Source organism: Citrus clementina, unplaced genomic scaffold (assembly GCF_000493195.1).
Source record: "Citrus clementina cultivar Clemenules unplaced genomic scaffold, Citrus_clementina_v1.0 scaffold_7, whole genome shotgun sequence".
In the NCBI taxonomy this organism is placed as follows: domain Eukaryota; kingdom Viridiplantae; phylum Streptophyta; class Magnoliopsida; order Sapindales; family Rutaceae; genus Citrus; species Citrus x clementina.
In genome coordinates, this window is record NW_006262075.1 from 4,550,715 (window position 1) to 4,565,841 (window position 15,127).

General features: G+C 37.1%; 2 protein-coding genes across 3 annotated transcripts; one reads left to right on the forward strand and one right to left on the reverse strand.

Annotated features, from left to right (window-relative positions):
- Positions 1 to 6,834: 6,834 nt before the first annotated feature.
- Positions 6,835 to 8,755, reverse strand: LOC18036330 (cysteine desulfurase, mitochondrial). The gene has a single exon (XM_006426101.2). The coding sequence runs from the start codon at positions 8,578 to 8,580 to the stop codon at positions 7,207 to 7,209; it is 1,374 nt and encodes a 457-aa protein (XP_006426164.1). The 5' UTR covers positions 8,581 to 8,755; the 3' UTR covers positions 6,835 to 7,206.
- Positions 8,756 to 9,261: 506 nt separating this feature from the next.
- LOC18035704 (uncharacterized protein DDB_G0290685) lies at positions 9,262 to 12,824 on the forward strand. Of its 2 annotated transcripts, none has more exons than XM_024180655.1 (2): positions 9,262 to 9,550; positions 10,460 to 12,824. In XM_024180655.1, exon 2 carries the CDS (start codon positions 10,490 to 10,492, stop codon positions 12,575 to 12,577), a length of 2,088 nt encoding a protein of 695 aa, XP_024036423.1. In that variant the 5' UTR covers positions 9,262 to 9,550; positions 10,460 to 10,489; the 3' UTR covers positions 12,578 to 12,824. The 2 variants fall into 2 exon arrangements, with proteins under 2 accessions (XP_024036423.1, XP_024036422.1); XM_024180654.1 differs by having other exon boundaries at positions 10,469 to 12,824.
- The last annotated feature ends 2,303 nt before the right edge of the window (positions 12,825 to 15,127 follow it).

Sequence of the window (15,127 nt, forward strand, 5' to 3'; positions counted from 1 at the left end):
CTCACAACAGTCAGAATAGTCTTGGCAATGTGTGCTACATTTGACCTACATCTAGAGCAGTTAGATGTTAAAACTGCATTTCTTCATGGAGAACTTGAAGAAGAAATTTATATGCTCCAACCAGAAGGTTTTGCAGAAAAAGGAAAGGAGAACTTGGTTTGCAGGTTGAACAAATCTCTATACGGTCTCAAACAGGCGCCGAGGTGTTGGTATAAGAGATTTGATTCCTTCATCATGAGCCTTGGATACAACAGACTCAGTTCAGATCATTGTACATATTACAAGAGGTTTGAAGATAATGATTTCATCATTTTATTGTTGTATGTGGATGACATGTTGGTAGCAGGTCCCAACAAAGATCGAATCCAAGAATTGAAGGCACAGTTGGCTAGGGAGTTTGAAATGAAGGACTTGGGACCAGCAAACAAGATTCTAGGGATGCAAATTCACCGAGACAGAAATAACATGAAGATTTGGCTCTCACAGAAGAATTATTTGAAGAAAATCTTGCGGCGCTTCAACATGCAAGATTGTAAGTCAATTTCTACCCCACTTCCTGTTAATTTCAAATTATCCTCAAGTATGTGTCCTAGCAATGAAGCAGAGAGGAAGGAGATGTCTCGAGTACCGTATGCATCAGCAGTGGGAAGTTTAATGTTCGCTATGATATGTACAAGACCGGACATTGCACAAGCAGTGGGAGCAGTCAGTCGATACATGGCGAATCCTGGTGGAGAGCATTGGATAACTGTGAAGAGGATTCTGAGATACATCAGAGGAACCTCAGATGTTGCATTATGTTATGGAGGATCAGAATTTACTGTCAGGGGCTATCTGGATTCAGATTTTGCAGGAGATCTTGATAAAAGGAAATCCACTACTGGTTATGTGTTTACACTTGCGGGAGCAGCTGTAAGCTGGGTTTCGAAACTGCAGACCGTTGTGGCTTTATCTACAACAGAAGCAGAGTACATGGCAGCTACACAAGCTTGCAAGGAAGCTATTTGGATACAAAGGTTATTGGAGGAGCTCGGGCACAAACAACAGAAAATTCCTGTGTTTTGTGACAGTCAGAGTGCCTTGCACATTGCAAGGAATCCAGCCTTTCATTCCAGGACAAAACACATAGGAGTCCAGTATCACTTCGTTCGTGAAGTAGTGGAAGATGGAAGTGTGGATTTACAGAAAATCCATACGAAGGAGAACCTAGCAGATGTTTTGACCAAGCCGATAAATACTGATAAGTTTGTCTGGAGTAGATCCTCTTGTGGCCTAGCAGAAACGTAGGCAACATGATTATGGCGAAGCAGAAAGGATGGTGTGGAGATTGATTGATTTTCAATTTAATCTCCAAGTGGGAGAATGTCAATATTGGCATTCATCTAGAAGCTTTGAATGCATCTAGAAGCTTTGAATGCATCTAAAAGCTTTGAATAAACAAGTTTTTTGCACACGGCTTTGAAGATTGAAAATGCTGAAATTGTTGAGGAAGAAAGAAGACTTTGGCAGCTGCAAAAGAGGAAGAAGAATGAAGAAAAATCAAAGGCGGTTTAAAATATAATAATATTTTATAAGCCAATTTTGGCTATATAAAGGGAGCTCTTCATTTGGTTTTAATTATTCAATTCCATTTTGAGAGGCATTCAATTTTGTAGAGAGAGTCGAGAGTTGTGAGAAATAATTCTTGCAGAGCAGAGAGTCTAGTGAGTGAGAGATTGGGTGTATTGGGGTTTTGGGTTGTGAGCCAAAATATTACAATACTTGTAATCCTTATTTCACTAGTAAAATATTTCCTTCTGTTTTCGCCCGTGGACGTAGGCTAAAAGCCGAACCACGTAATTTCTGGTATTCTCTTTTGTGCTTGTTCTTTATTTTCTTATAATTTTACTTTAACTGCGTGTCTGCTTCACCCACCAATTTCCTAACAAAAATAGGGTCAATTAATGTTTAAGCACGAGTAAAAAAAAAAAAATCAAAATCAATCCGTCTAACGTATATGAAGAAAGTCCTAGATCAAATTTCAATTTTTTTTTCTTCTTTTGATCAACTCCGCGACATTAATATCAAATAATCCTAATTAAAAACTGACTTTTTTTTTCTCATTTTCCTGAAGCTCGTGTCCCTGTTGATTGTGTTAGTTTAACTCAATAAGCAACCTCAGAAAAGAAAATAGGCCTCAAAATTTTAAGCCAAGCAATCCTGAGAGCACTCTTTTTCAAACAAAGCTGCAGCATGAAAGCTGAAATAATAGAAGAGGGAAAGAGTGTCATTATGACTAGTGATTCAGTGAGATTTGCGTCTGCTGAAAGTTAAGAAGAAAGTAGCTGAACAATTGAAATGATGGGATATTGGGATATTTCATTGGCTACTTTTCATTATTATTATTATTATTATTATTATTATGATGACGATGATGATTCTCTGATGATGCTCTTTTCTCCTTTCCTAGTTGTTACTACAAAGGCCATGCTGCATCTATCTTCCAGAAGTGATAGAACGAGAGTTTGTATACGGGCAAAGTACGAGTTTCCAGCTTAAATCAATCACATAAACAGTTGAACTACTGTTCCTGAATGACAACTCACCTCATGCCCATTGCACGGATAAAGAGACAGATCATAGAGACGAGATAAGCAAAAGGTCCTTTGCGAGATGAAGCAGCAGGAGCTCTCATTTTTTCAGTTCTATTTCTTCGTCTGTCCTCACTTTAATATTTGGGTTATATATAACTAGGGATTAATAGGAATTCATTGAAAAATTAAAAAAAAAAAAATCGGCCTGCAGTGCTGACGGTTAGAAATTTGTAAAATATGATTTAGGTTAAGTTTATTAAACATTTATGTTATTCCAATAGATTATGATTATAAATATCAATGTTAAAAAAAAAAAGTAAAAAAGAATTTCTCAGAAAATTATCAGTGCAAATTATAATATGAATATGATGGGTTAACACGTGTGATATCAACTGTAATCGGACACCAAACAAAAGAAAACAAATAAATGTCATCCAAACACGTTCTTATCAGTTGAGCATGCACATTTCAATATTTCATCCTCTTGGGACTCTATGACTTGTACCAACATTCACGTGGGGTGGGGGCATGGAGGAGGCTCGCTTCGCTGTCCAAAAGTCCGAACTTAGAAAGAGAATGTTGTTGTAGAGGTGAAGACAACAAGGCGACTGAAAAGCCGAGGGGCCACAAGAACCAAAACAGTTTCTGGTTCCCAACACTTTCTCATCTTCAAAATAATTTGCGATGTATTCGCACTGGAATTTTTTCTTCCCTTTGGTTCTGGACAAAATGTTATTGTACCGTATCATGCATCAGGCCTCAGCCGCACAAGATTCTCATTTTGATGCAGAGATCAGATAGGCATCGATAGTCAAAATTTTGGACTTTTTAGTGGTGCGCACGCCGTTGAATGGTTGTACCAGCTAGCCTTTGTTAGGGAAGTTTGATTGGCTTTCGAAAAAGAATTGAGTCTCAGGTTTTGGAAGACCGGGGTTGATAATTAATGTGAATCAAGACAACGGGGAAAGGGGTGCCTGTCCTTTGCATCAGTTGAATTGAATGGTCCACCCTGTAAAAGTTGCTTTTACTAATTTTTCACTCTGCGAAAGCGCATATATCAATTACGTCACCCCGTGAGACTTTATGATCTGGTCACCAGGTGTGCTCCATCTTTGAACAAGACTTGCATAGGTTAGGCAGCTCGAAAGAACTTTTACTGCAAAGGGTGATGGTTGATGAATATCATGATTTTATTATATAATAATTGTCTAATTGAATTGACCAGTTGATTTGAGGCAATGTACTTGATGGATGATGAGCCTGACTCTTCCCCACTTACAGAAAAATGCGCATGCTTTTTCCGAGAGAAGAAAGTTTTTATTTTTTGTATGACCTCTGGTCCTCCCATCAAGCTTACCTGAGGCAAGCGAGGCTGAAAGTCTCTGTTATCAATCATTGAGACACCGGAAAGAGTAATTGCTCACATCGTAAGCGCCATGAACTAATTTTCCTAAATCAACAAGTGTTCTAAAAGGGCTTGAAAAATCAAAATGATGCCCAACATTAGCGCCAGGATTAAGGAACTTTTCACTGCAAAGAATGGGATAGCTACGTGGATGAAGTTATGGGCCGTGCAGAAATTCACACTTCACTCTCTCTTGATTTTTACTCAAAAGTCGCAACTAGCCTTCAATTATATGGACTCATGGATTCAATATTTAAGCTTACAATTGGACCTTCACAAATAGGGATGGCAATGGGGAGGGGAGGGGAGGGGACCGATCTCTCCGTACCCATCCCCGATATTTTGCGTATGTCCCCGTCCCCGTCAGAATTACTTGAGAGAATCATCATCCCCTTCCCGAATAATAACAGGGGATCTCCGATGGTCCTCGATCCCCGAATAACTAATACATTTTTTTTTCGATTTTGAGTTAATCATATTAAAATAAAAAATTTAAATAAAAGTAAAGTTCGAAATATATCTTACATTAATATCTATTACAAAAGTCACATACATTAAATTAGTAAGTAACGCAACATGCAAGGGATACAAACTTCTTTTACAAACTATCATGAACAAATTAATAGTCGAATATAAAATTGTTACAAATAAAATCGAATTTAGATTCAAAATTAACTTTTTCAATGGTGGCGTGGGCACTTTATAAATGTGGATTATTCCCTTTACAACACAATAGTTAAATCGGAACAAATCAAAAGCAAATATTACATTAGATATTAAAATTGTGATTCATTGTGGGCAATTACAACATCTAAAAATAAATAAAAAATAGATTTAAGTTTAAAATATTTAAAGAATATTAAAATTTAAAAAAATATTTGGCATTAGAATCTACTCGGTCTTTTTAATGTCCTAAATAAAAATTTAGAACTTTAATTAGTTAATTAGACCTAAAAATTTAATAATATAAATATTTTAATATTTTTATTTTTACCAATATTTATAATTTTATAATTTAAATTTTATTATTTATTTACTATTAATTTTAAAAAATTAAATGGGAAAATGGGTAGGGGATGGGGATTCCACCTCATCCCCGTCCCCTCCCCGAATACGAAATTGGGTAAAAAAATTTTCCCGTCCCCTCCCCAAATAAGAAATTGAGTATGAAATTATCCCCATACCCTCCCCGAATGGGGAAAATCCCCGAGGATACCCGTCCCCGTGGGGATTTTTGCCATCCCTATTCACAAAGCAATTGGAGCACTCCAAGCTCCAAAAAATCCACTTCTCTGTGACATCCATAGGTGGGCTAGAAGAAGGTTATGCATAGATGGTCTATGTGCGTGTGCTTACTAAATGTATAAGAACTGAGATTCCTATGTTCTTGAGCATATCCAAATTTTCATCCACTATCAACAAATGCATGCATGCGCAGAACAACTTTACTTGCTGATAAACTGTGAATTTTCTGCCATGAAGTTCTTGAGCATCAGCACAACCTCCAGATTCCTTTTTGTTTATCTAAGTCTCTATTTGTCTAAGCCTCTATTTGGTAGTGAGGTATTGTGACTGCAAAGCTACTATTGTTGGTTTTGGGGGGGGGGGGGATTGGGGGGAAGGATCAATATTCTCTCATGATCTGATCATGTCCTGAACAAATAAATCAATCACTGATTGGTTATTAATAAATAAAAAAGTAAAAGAAGTTAAATCTTACCCATACACTACCACTAAAAAACACATAACAAAAGATCCTTAAAAATTCAATAGTGCTCAGATCATGAGACGATCTTGTTCCGTTGGGGAAAGCTATTATCAATTAAAAAAAGAAAAAACTTTATGGGTGTATAAAGTGTGACTGTTTGACCAGTGGAGTTCAAGCAACTTGGCTAGAGGTACTAAGGCTTATAAGTAGTTTAACTATGCATCATGTTGTTCAGTGGAAACAAACAGATGAAAACATTCCCCGAAGAGAAGTTGAAAAGCTATAAGACTAATGATGGAATGTCCTAAATAACTATGAAAAGATCATGATACCGGCCTCACATACAGTAACAGAGCTGAAAAGGACAACCTCAAAACAAGATTAAAATTGTGCCTTACTAGAGCTTTTTGGATTTTGTTGGATTGAAAATCTGAAATTCAAAAAGTATATCTACTCCCACATCTCTACACAAGGTAGATATCCTTACACAATTTCCCCTGTCCATGCATGTACGAAACCATAATGTTGCTTACAGAAGTAGACTACTGAACAATCAAATATCAATTAAAGATCAACTGAGTCCATTTGTTATACTCCTTAATAAATTCATAATTCTCTAAAACTAACTTAGGTAAGCAAGACTCTACAATAGTACCATTCGAACAAAGACACCTTCACATTCTTGAATCCCTTATTTTCAGTAAGATCTTCACAGTCCAACTGTCTAAGCATATCACATTTCTTTGTTGGAGCCATGTTGAAAAACACAACAACACATACATAATTGTTAGCCGTTGACAGACTGGTGTACTCAGAATGATTAGTAGTAAATCTAGACACGAGACAATTTGATAGTGAATACCTAAGTAGGCACAATGAATGGAAGCCGGAGTCCTCAACCAAACTCATAACAAAAATTGCCAACAGCAACAAGAAGAATATAGCAATATTCTAAAAGCTCAAACTCGTAGTTTTTTCCCAGCTGACTTGTCTCTACACATATACATTGAAAAATAAGATTACTACTTTCAAATACAACTAATTACCAAGAACACTCCACTTGTTCTCTACCCATATATATAACAGGTAGGGGGTAGGCTCTGGGCAGAGCCCAAACCGTTTGTTTAAGTTACACAAATATAATTATATGACCCTAAAAAAGTATTGACGTACCTCTTTATTCCAGTGAGTAAAATAGAAGTAATGATAAGGAATATGTTACAAATCCAAAAGGCAGTATAACCAGTTAACCACCACAACTACATAAAAACCAACAAGTACATTACGCCCCAAGTCTAGATGGTAAGGCATAAAGTTTATATCAGCAACAAAGAAAAATCTAAGACAGCATCATCTTTCAAAATTATATCATAGGACACTATGAAAGCTCTCATCAGATTAAGGCATGTACAAGCACGACGGGAAGAAACCTGGATTAAAACTCAAAGGTGGTTCTCTGCTCTAACTCACAGGTCTGCCTTTTCACTTGACACACATACAATTTCACATCAACAACCGCCTCAGTGTTGAGCCCATTGTATCTGCTTTATATCAATTCCTTCTTTCACCATCTCATATAGCGGGCTCATTTCCCTCAACTTCTCAACCTGCTTCACTGTAAGCTCCATAGCCCTATCAACCTCCGCCTCCGTAGTAAACCTCCCAATCCCAAACCTAATCGAAGTATGTGCCATATCCTCGTCCACACCTAATGCCCTCAGAACATATGATGGCTCCAAACTTGCACTTGTACATGCACTTCCGCTGGAGACTGCCACCTCCTTCAACCCCATCAACAAACTCTCTCCTTCAACATAAGCAAATGACAAGTTCAAATTCCCTATGTACCTCCTCTCCATACTCCCATTTACCACCACTCCATCAAGTTTTTCCTTAATTCCATTCAATAACCGGTCATGCAAAGCAGTAATCCTCTTATGATCATAGTCCATCTCCTTTTTTGCAATCTCACAGGCCGAGCCAAATCCCACAATTAACGGTGTAGGCAAGGTGCCACTCCTTATCCCTCTCTCCTGCCCACCTCCATTGATCAACGGTTCAACTCGAATTCTTGGCCTTCGTCTCATATACAAAGCACCGACTCCTTTCGGGCCATAAATCTTATGACCACTCAACGACATCAAACTCACATTCCATTTCTCGACATCAACCGGAATCTTCCCCAACGCCTGGGCAGCATCAGTGTGAAACGGGATTTTAAATTCTTTACAAATTTGCCCGATTTCTTCCATAGGCTGAATCACGCCAATTTCGTTGTTAACCGCCATAACAGAAATCAAGCCGGTGTCAGGCCTAATAGCAGCTCGCAATTTATCTAAATTAACAATCCCATCAGCTCCAACAGGTAAATAAGTAATTTCAAAACCTTCCTGCTGAAGATGCCGGCACGAATCGAGAACGCACTTGTGCTCGGTCTGAGTGGTGATGACGTGGCGCTTTTTATCCTTGTAAAAGTGCATGACTCCTTTGATGGAGACATTATTCGATTCCGTTGCGCCGGAAGTGAAAATTATCTCTTTAGGAGAAGCGCCGATAAGATCGGCGATTTGAGAGCGGGCGGTTTCGACGGCGACTTCGGATTCCCAGCCGAAGAGGTGGGTCCGGGAGTGGGGGTTACCGTAACGAGAAAGATAGAAAGGGAGCATGGCATCGAGGACACGTGGGTCGACTGGAGTGGTTGCTTGCATATCGAGGTAGAGAGGGCGGCCCGCGATTCTCACGCCTTTCAAGGTGATTCCGTTTTGGTCCTCCTGAGGTTCATACGCCGTAGAAACCGCGGCGGCTGTGGCGGTGGAAAGGGAGCGGACGCCGGCGGTCTTGGTGGCCTTAGTTAGGGTTTTGCGGAGAGTTGAAGCTATTAGCTTAGAGGCCATTTTCAACGGCTTCTTTTTCTCTTTGCTTTGCTTCGTTGCGTGGTAAAAGTCTGATTGATATCCTTGATCAAGGGCTGGCTGTTTAGGGTCACCTTCACCGACTGTTTTGGGAACGGATGTACATCATTGTAACACGTGGCATTTGGAGTTGAGATGTGTAAATCACATTTAGTAACCCATATGATCATGAATTATGCTGATAAAGGTCCGTCTATCACCTTTCTGAGAGGTAATTTCACTCCACCCCATACATCCCAAAATTGGGATAGGGTGCAACTAAAATGAATTAAAATCATAATGGAAAAGTGAGAGTATCAATAAGTTATTTATTTAAATTACAGAAATAGAATAAGAATAAGATATATTTTTTAATGTATTTATTTATTTTATAATCAGAATAAATTATTAAAATATGTTTAGTTATAATTATATATTTGTTCTCTAATAAAATAAAAATAAATACTTTTACGATAAAACTATTATCATTATTTTGAATTTGTTTAAGAGTAAAAAATGTCGATTTCATTCTTATTCGTCATTTTTATTCTCACCATATCTAAAATCCGTTTACCTTCTTTAAAGAAGGGGCGCGGTGTACCCTTGCAACAAGTTTAGGGGTGATTTGATAATTTTTTAGAAGTTAAAGGGTGTTACGTTGATTGCTTTAAGGAGCACGATTTGTCGTTCACGTGGCAGTGTCCAGATCCAAATCTAAAATAACACTTTACCGTAAGCATTCTCTACCCAACACTAACACGAAGAAACCACAAAATCGTTGGATTGCTTTCGGTTTCAAATAAATTCCCCCATTTCAGCATTTAAAATCACATTTCAGTCATGGTGTGTGTCCGTCTTTAACTAAATAATTCTCAATTTTGTTGATTGCTTAGATTCTATTTCTGTAGATAGAGCCGTAAAAGGCTGCTTTCCTTCTATATCATTGCCGAATCCGGAGGCTGAATTTTTCTCGGTAAGTCTCACTCATGCCACTGACTCACTTTTTGTTACGGAAATGTGAATTTAAAACACTGTTTGATCACATAATTGATGTTGCGCGTAACTCTTAAGTGTAGATCTAATTAAACTTCTTACTTTATTTGACTGTGCCCGCTTCTACCTTTTATCATCCTGTGATTTTGTACCTATTTCTTTAGTTAATCTGAGGAAAATTAGTACCGGGGTTTTGGTGACGGAGTTATACAATCATTGAATCTGATCATTCTTTGGAATAAGTGGAAATGCATATTGGCTTTTAGTCTTCAGTATCTTTTTGTTTACCATTTTCTGAATATGATCGTGTTGGATTATTGGCGGAAATGGTTTTTTTGTTCCTGATTAGGGGAGGATCTCTAATCATCTCAAATGTTAGCTCTTTTGGTACTGGCTTTTAAGGGTTTTTTATTGGTTTTGGTAAATGTTATTTTCTCAGATGTTTCTTGTTTCTATGGATCAGCTTAAGTGAGGACATGGTGTTTGCATACACTAAACATCTGAGGCAATTTAGGAAATTGTGCTGATTTTTTTGGTTTGATTCATTTTCTTTGCAGTGCATTTTTTTTATTTATTATTTCTCTTTTGCTGCCATCGGCAGAGAAGCTACCCTTTGTGAGTAATTCATGGATTCTAATATCAATTTGTAATTTACGAATTTCTTGAAGCCTAGATTTGTGGGTAATCCTGTGTTATTTGAGGTGGCTTCAATTATATGGGTTTGGGGTTCTTTTGGGTGGCTTTAGTTTTGCTGCTTCTTAACACTCGTCAGCAGTTTTGTGTTGAAATTACCTTGGAGTGATACGCTGTAGTATTGAATTTGGCTTAGAACGTTTCAACCTTTACCATATTATGTAATAGGAGTTGGAGGACTGATATAAGTTTGAAGTTTTGACAGGTGGGTTGAAGGAAATTCATAATGTTCAGGATATCATCTGGTAGAAACCAAAGATCAAAAGGTTTCAAGGTGAAGCATGCAGTACAACTATGTCTTTTGCTTGGTGTTTGCATCTGGCTGCTTTACCAAGTCCGACATTCTAATGAAAAGAAAGCCGCATATGAAAGTGCAGAAGCTGGGAGCAAAATCATAAAGTTAGGGAGGAAGGACGTGCCTCAAGGACAGGACACATATATTAGAGACGCAAGGCACAAGGAGGATGAAGAAGAAGAACAAAGCAAGATTGAGGAGAGTGATAATGCTGGAAAAGGGAGTGCAGAGGATGAGACAACTGGCGATGATCAAGGTAAAAATGAAGAGGAAGCAGAGCATAAAGAAGATGCTGTAGTTGGAGAGAAGGATAGGGAAGATGCCAAAGAAAGTGAAGAGACCAAAGGGACAGATAATGAAGAAAGAAAAGAGAAGAATACTGAAGAAAGCAAGGAGACAGATGGAGAAGACAAACAGAGTGAAGAGAACAAAGAGAATAACATTGAAGACAAGGAGGGTGAACAAAGCAAAGAGAATGACACTGAAGAAAGCAAAGAGAAGGAAAGTGAAGACAAGGCAAATGACAATAACAAAGGTGAAGAGAAGGAAAATGTAGGGGAGGGTCAAGAAAAAGAGACGAGAGAGTTTGGAGAAGGAAGTAATGGGAAAGAAACAGAAGAGAACGAAGGTAAGAAAGAGAATTCTGGTACATCAGAAGAGCACTTTCATGATGAAAATGGCAGCAACAATGAGGAAGCAAGAGAGAATAATTACAAAGGAGATGATGCTTCCAGCGAAGTAGTCCATGAAACTCAACATACAAATGCCGAAAATGGGCAAGGAGGTCTACAAAATGCCAATGAGAAGCAGCAGCAAGAAAATAGAGAAAATCATGATTTTGAGCAGGGGAAGAAACCAGATAGCATTAAATATGTTCAACAAGAAAAATCAACATCGATTGTGCAAGAAACTGAAGCAACTGAAAAGAATGAGCCTAGAAATACAACATCCAGTGAGGAAGGTGTTCATGAAACTAGTCACTCAGAATCAAACAATGGATCAAACGACCAGGGCTCCAACTCCATGGAAGTTTCTGCTGAAACACATGATCCATCCCTGCAGAATGGGACAGATACAACATCTGACACAACTCAGAATCAAAATGAAACAGTGGATAGCACATTGAAAGAAGATGAAGGTACCCAGAAAAATGTTGAACTACAGCAAACTGAGAAATCTTTCTCTGATACCAATGGTCAGCAGTCAGAGCTGAAAACAACACTTCCCCCAACCAACAATGAACATACGGTTGATGCCAACACATCAATGAGAACAGACAACAATTCTAGAGGCGGGGCACAAGAAAATGTACTATCATCAAATGACAATGGAGAGACCAATCAGAAGGAAATTCCTTCTGATTCTTCAAACCATCAAGAGAAAGACACATCATCAAATGGAAATGGAGATGCCAGTCAAAAGGAACAAGTTTTTTCTGAGTCTTCAAATGCCCAAGAGAAAGACAAATCATCAAATGAAAATGGAGGTGCCAGCCAAAAGGAACAAGTTTCTTCTGAGTCTTCGAACGCCCAAGAGAAAGACAAATCATCAAATGAAAATGGAGGTGCCAGCCAAAAGGAACAAGTTTCTTCTGAGTCTTCGAACGCCCAAGAGAAAGACAAATCATCAAATGAAAATGGAGGTGCCAGCCAAAAGGAACAAGTTTCTTCTGAGTCTTCGAACGCCCAAGAGAAAGACAAATCATCAAATGAAAATGGAGGTGCCAGCCAAAAGGAACAAGTTTCTTCTGAGTCTTCAAATAATAATTCAGATGCAGGCCAAAATGGGAATGGCAATGCAGATGCAGCACAAAAAGATCAAACGGATTCTTCAACCTCTCAAGAAGAGAAAGAGGCATCCTCAAACACTGATGGTAACACCAATACAAGTCAGAGCGATTCTCACAATTCTTCTGATTCTTCTATTATTCAGCAAGAGAAAGAAGCTCGAACAGATGTGGGAACTTTGCCTGAAACTGGAACTGAAGGCAACAACGGTGAAAATACAGCTGCAGAGTGACATTTTTGGCAAGCTAGCTTGTACTATGTGTTATACGATTTTTCATTTCATATTGTTTTCTTTGTTTTCCAAGTGATGACCTGGCAAATCTGTAATGTTTTTTCTCGCCACATATGCTCCATTGCAATAATTGTACCCAAAAATATCATTACCATCTTATTAGTTGATAAGGTTGTATTATGTATGATATTAGTCGATAAGGTTGTATTATGAATGATTCTATCAGTGATCTTGCTCTTTATAACCACTCAGTTTGTACTTTAAAGTAGCAAATCTGTGTTGAGTTGTCTTAAGTCATTGCTTTTGAGTTTGAAGCAGAGAGCCGGCATAGCCTTTTTCTGTCTTTTCCTTTTTCCTTTCTTCATGTTTTATTTCTTACCATTTCACTTGCAGGCAGAGACTAGAGAGACACTGTCCCCAGCAATCCACAGTATTTGCTGCAACGTTGAGAGCCTGATAGTGCCTCTGCAACTATAATTGATTGAATTGTTTTGTTGTTGGACGATTACCCAATGCCAACCTTTTCTGGTGGATCCCCCAAACATTCTCTCCTCATGACTTGGATTTGTAGCTCTTTCTCTTTTTGGAAAGTTTAGTTTAAAATAATAAACTTGAATAAAGGTTAATTTGAATATGTAGTGACAGTGTCCATTTTACCATTTGGCTTTGCATAAATAAAACCAGTGAGTGCTGCTTTCTAGAAATTGATTTTAGGCTTACAGGTATGGGCAACTTAAGCTTTTAAAGTTGTAACTACTAAGTGTTTGGTAAACACATGAATTATATTTATTACTCTTATGAATAATATTATTTATAAGTAATATTTATCTAATGCAATTAATTTTTATAAGATTAATTTTGAATTACCCTCTCATGACAATCTTTAAAATACTTTCAAACTATGGTAAACTCAACTTGCCTCCTATTTTTATAAAGAAATTAACAAGATGAAAACTTTTCATCAACTCACCCATATTTTTTCCCTAATTTTTTTTTTTTAAAAATAGAGTAAGTTAAAATTTACAATAATTTAAAGAATATTTTAAATATTATCATTTTATGAGAGTGTAATTCAATACCGAACATTTTCCCCAAATTGAGATCATTGAAGCGTATATTCAAAGATGGCCAATGGGCCGGGCGGCACGTGGCACGGCACGAGCACGTTTCGGTGAGACACGAGGCACGGCACGGCACGCACGTGGGCCGTGCCGGGCTTAGAATTTTAGGCACGCGGGCCTTAAAGCACGGCACGATAAGAGATGGCCCAAAGCACGGCACGCGAAAAAGCACGTAATAAGCACGGTTTATTAGTGGGCTAGCACGCGGCCCGTGAGCCATTAATAGCACGTGGGCCAAAATATATCTAAGTAAATTTTTTTAACAAAAAGTAAATATAAAATGTTATGAAATTAAAGTACAATATCTTGAAATTAAATGTTTTAATATATTTTTTAGCATAGACTTTTAAAAATTAATTTAAATCATTAAATCTTAGTTTAAATAAATATTCTAATCTTTTATGTTTATAATTTATTAAATGAATAAGTAAATATCATGATTTTAATAAATAAAATTATAAATATCATAATTTTATTTATGATATTTATTAAATGAATAATGTTATTTAATTTTATTTATGATATTTATTTAATTATTTATTTACGTTTATAATTTATTAAATGAATAAGTAAATAACTAAATATCATGATTTTAATAAATAAGATTATAAATATCATAAATTTATATATTATAAATAAAAAATAATTTTTTTTACAAAATTAATAATAAAATATTTTTCATATTAATATTAAATCATAACTTAATTAATATTTAATAGAGATATGTTTCATTTGTGAATGAAATATTTTTCATTTTATACACAAGAAAAATGTTAATTGCTCTCTTAATAAAAATTAATATGATTATAATTTTGAATATTATTATTATTATTATTATTATTATTATTATTATTATTATGTTGGTGGGCTTAAAAAAGCACGTCAGGCACGTGGGTTTGAATAAAGCACGTCAGGCACATGGGCTTTTTTAAGCACGCAAAAAAAAAAAAAAGTTGATGGGCTTTTTTTGGACACGGCCCACGGCACGGCACGAGAGGACTCGTGCCGTGGGCCGTGCCGGGCTCAACTGAAAAAAATGTGGGCACGGCACGGCACGGCCCACCCGGCACCAATTGTCGGCCCATAAGGGCTCGTGGGCCGGCACGGCCCATTGGCCATAGTTACGTATATTTCCATATCTGATCTCTTTCTCCGCCTCTCATGAACATAATTTTATAAGTGAAAACTTCCGTTCACCAGCGGTTATTTTGCTGTTATAATTTGAAATGATCATTATGATATAAGAAATTATTTAATCTAAAAATTGAATCAGACGGTGAAAGCAATCTATAATATATATATTTTTTAAAAATGTCAGAGAAGAACTTCAACAAATGAGGAGCAAACATAGCAATTCACCATAATATCTCGGCTCTGCACTAACAAGAGTAACATATAAATCTTAATAGCATTGACTGCATCATGCATT

Coding starts and splice junctions, on each gene's coding strand:
- LOC18036330 (XM_006426101.2), bottom strand. CDS start 8,580: ATGGCCTCTAAGCTAATAGCTTCAACTCTCCGCAAAACCCTAACTAAG.
- LOC18035704 (XM_024180655.1), top strand. CDS start 10,490: ATGTTCAGGATATCATCTGGTAGAAACCAAAGATCAAAAGGTTTCAAG.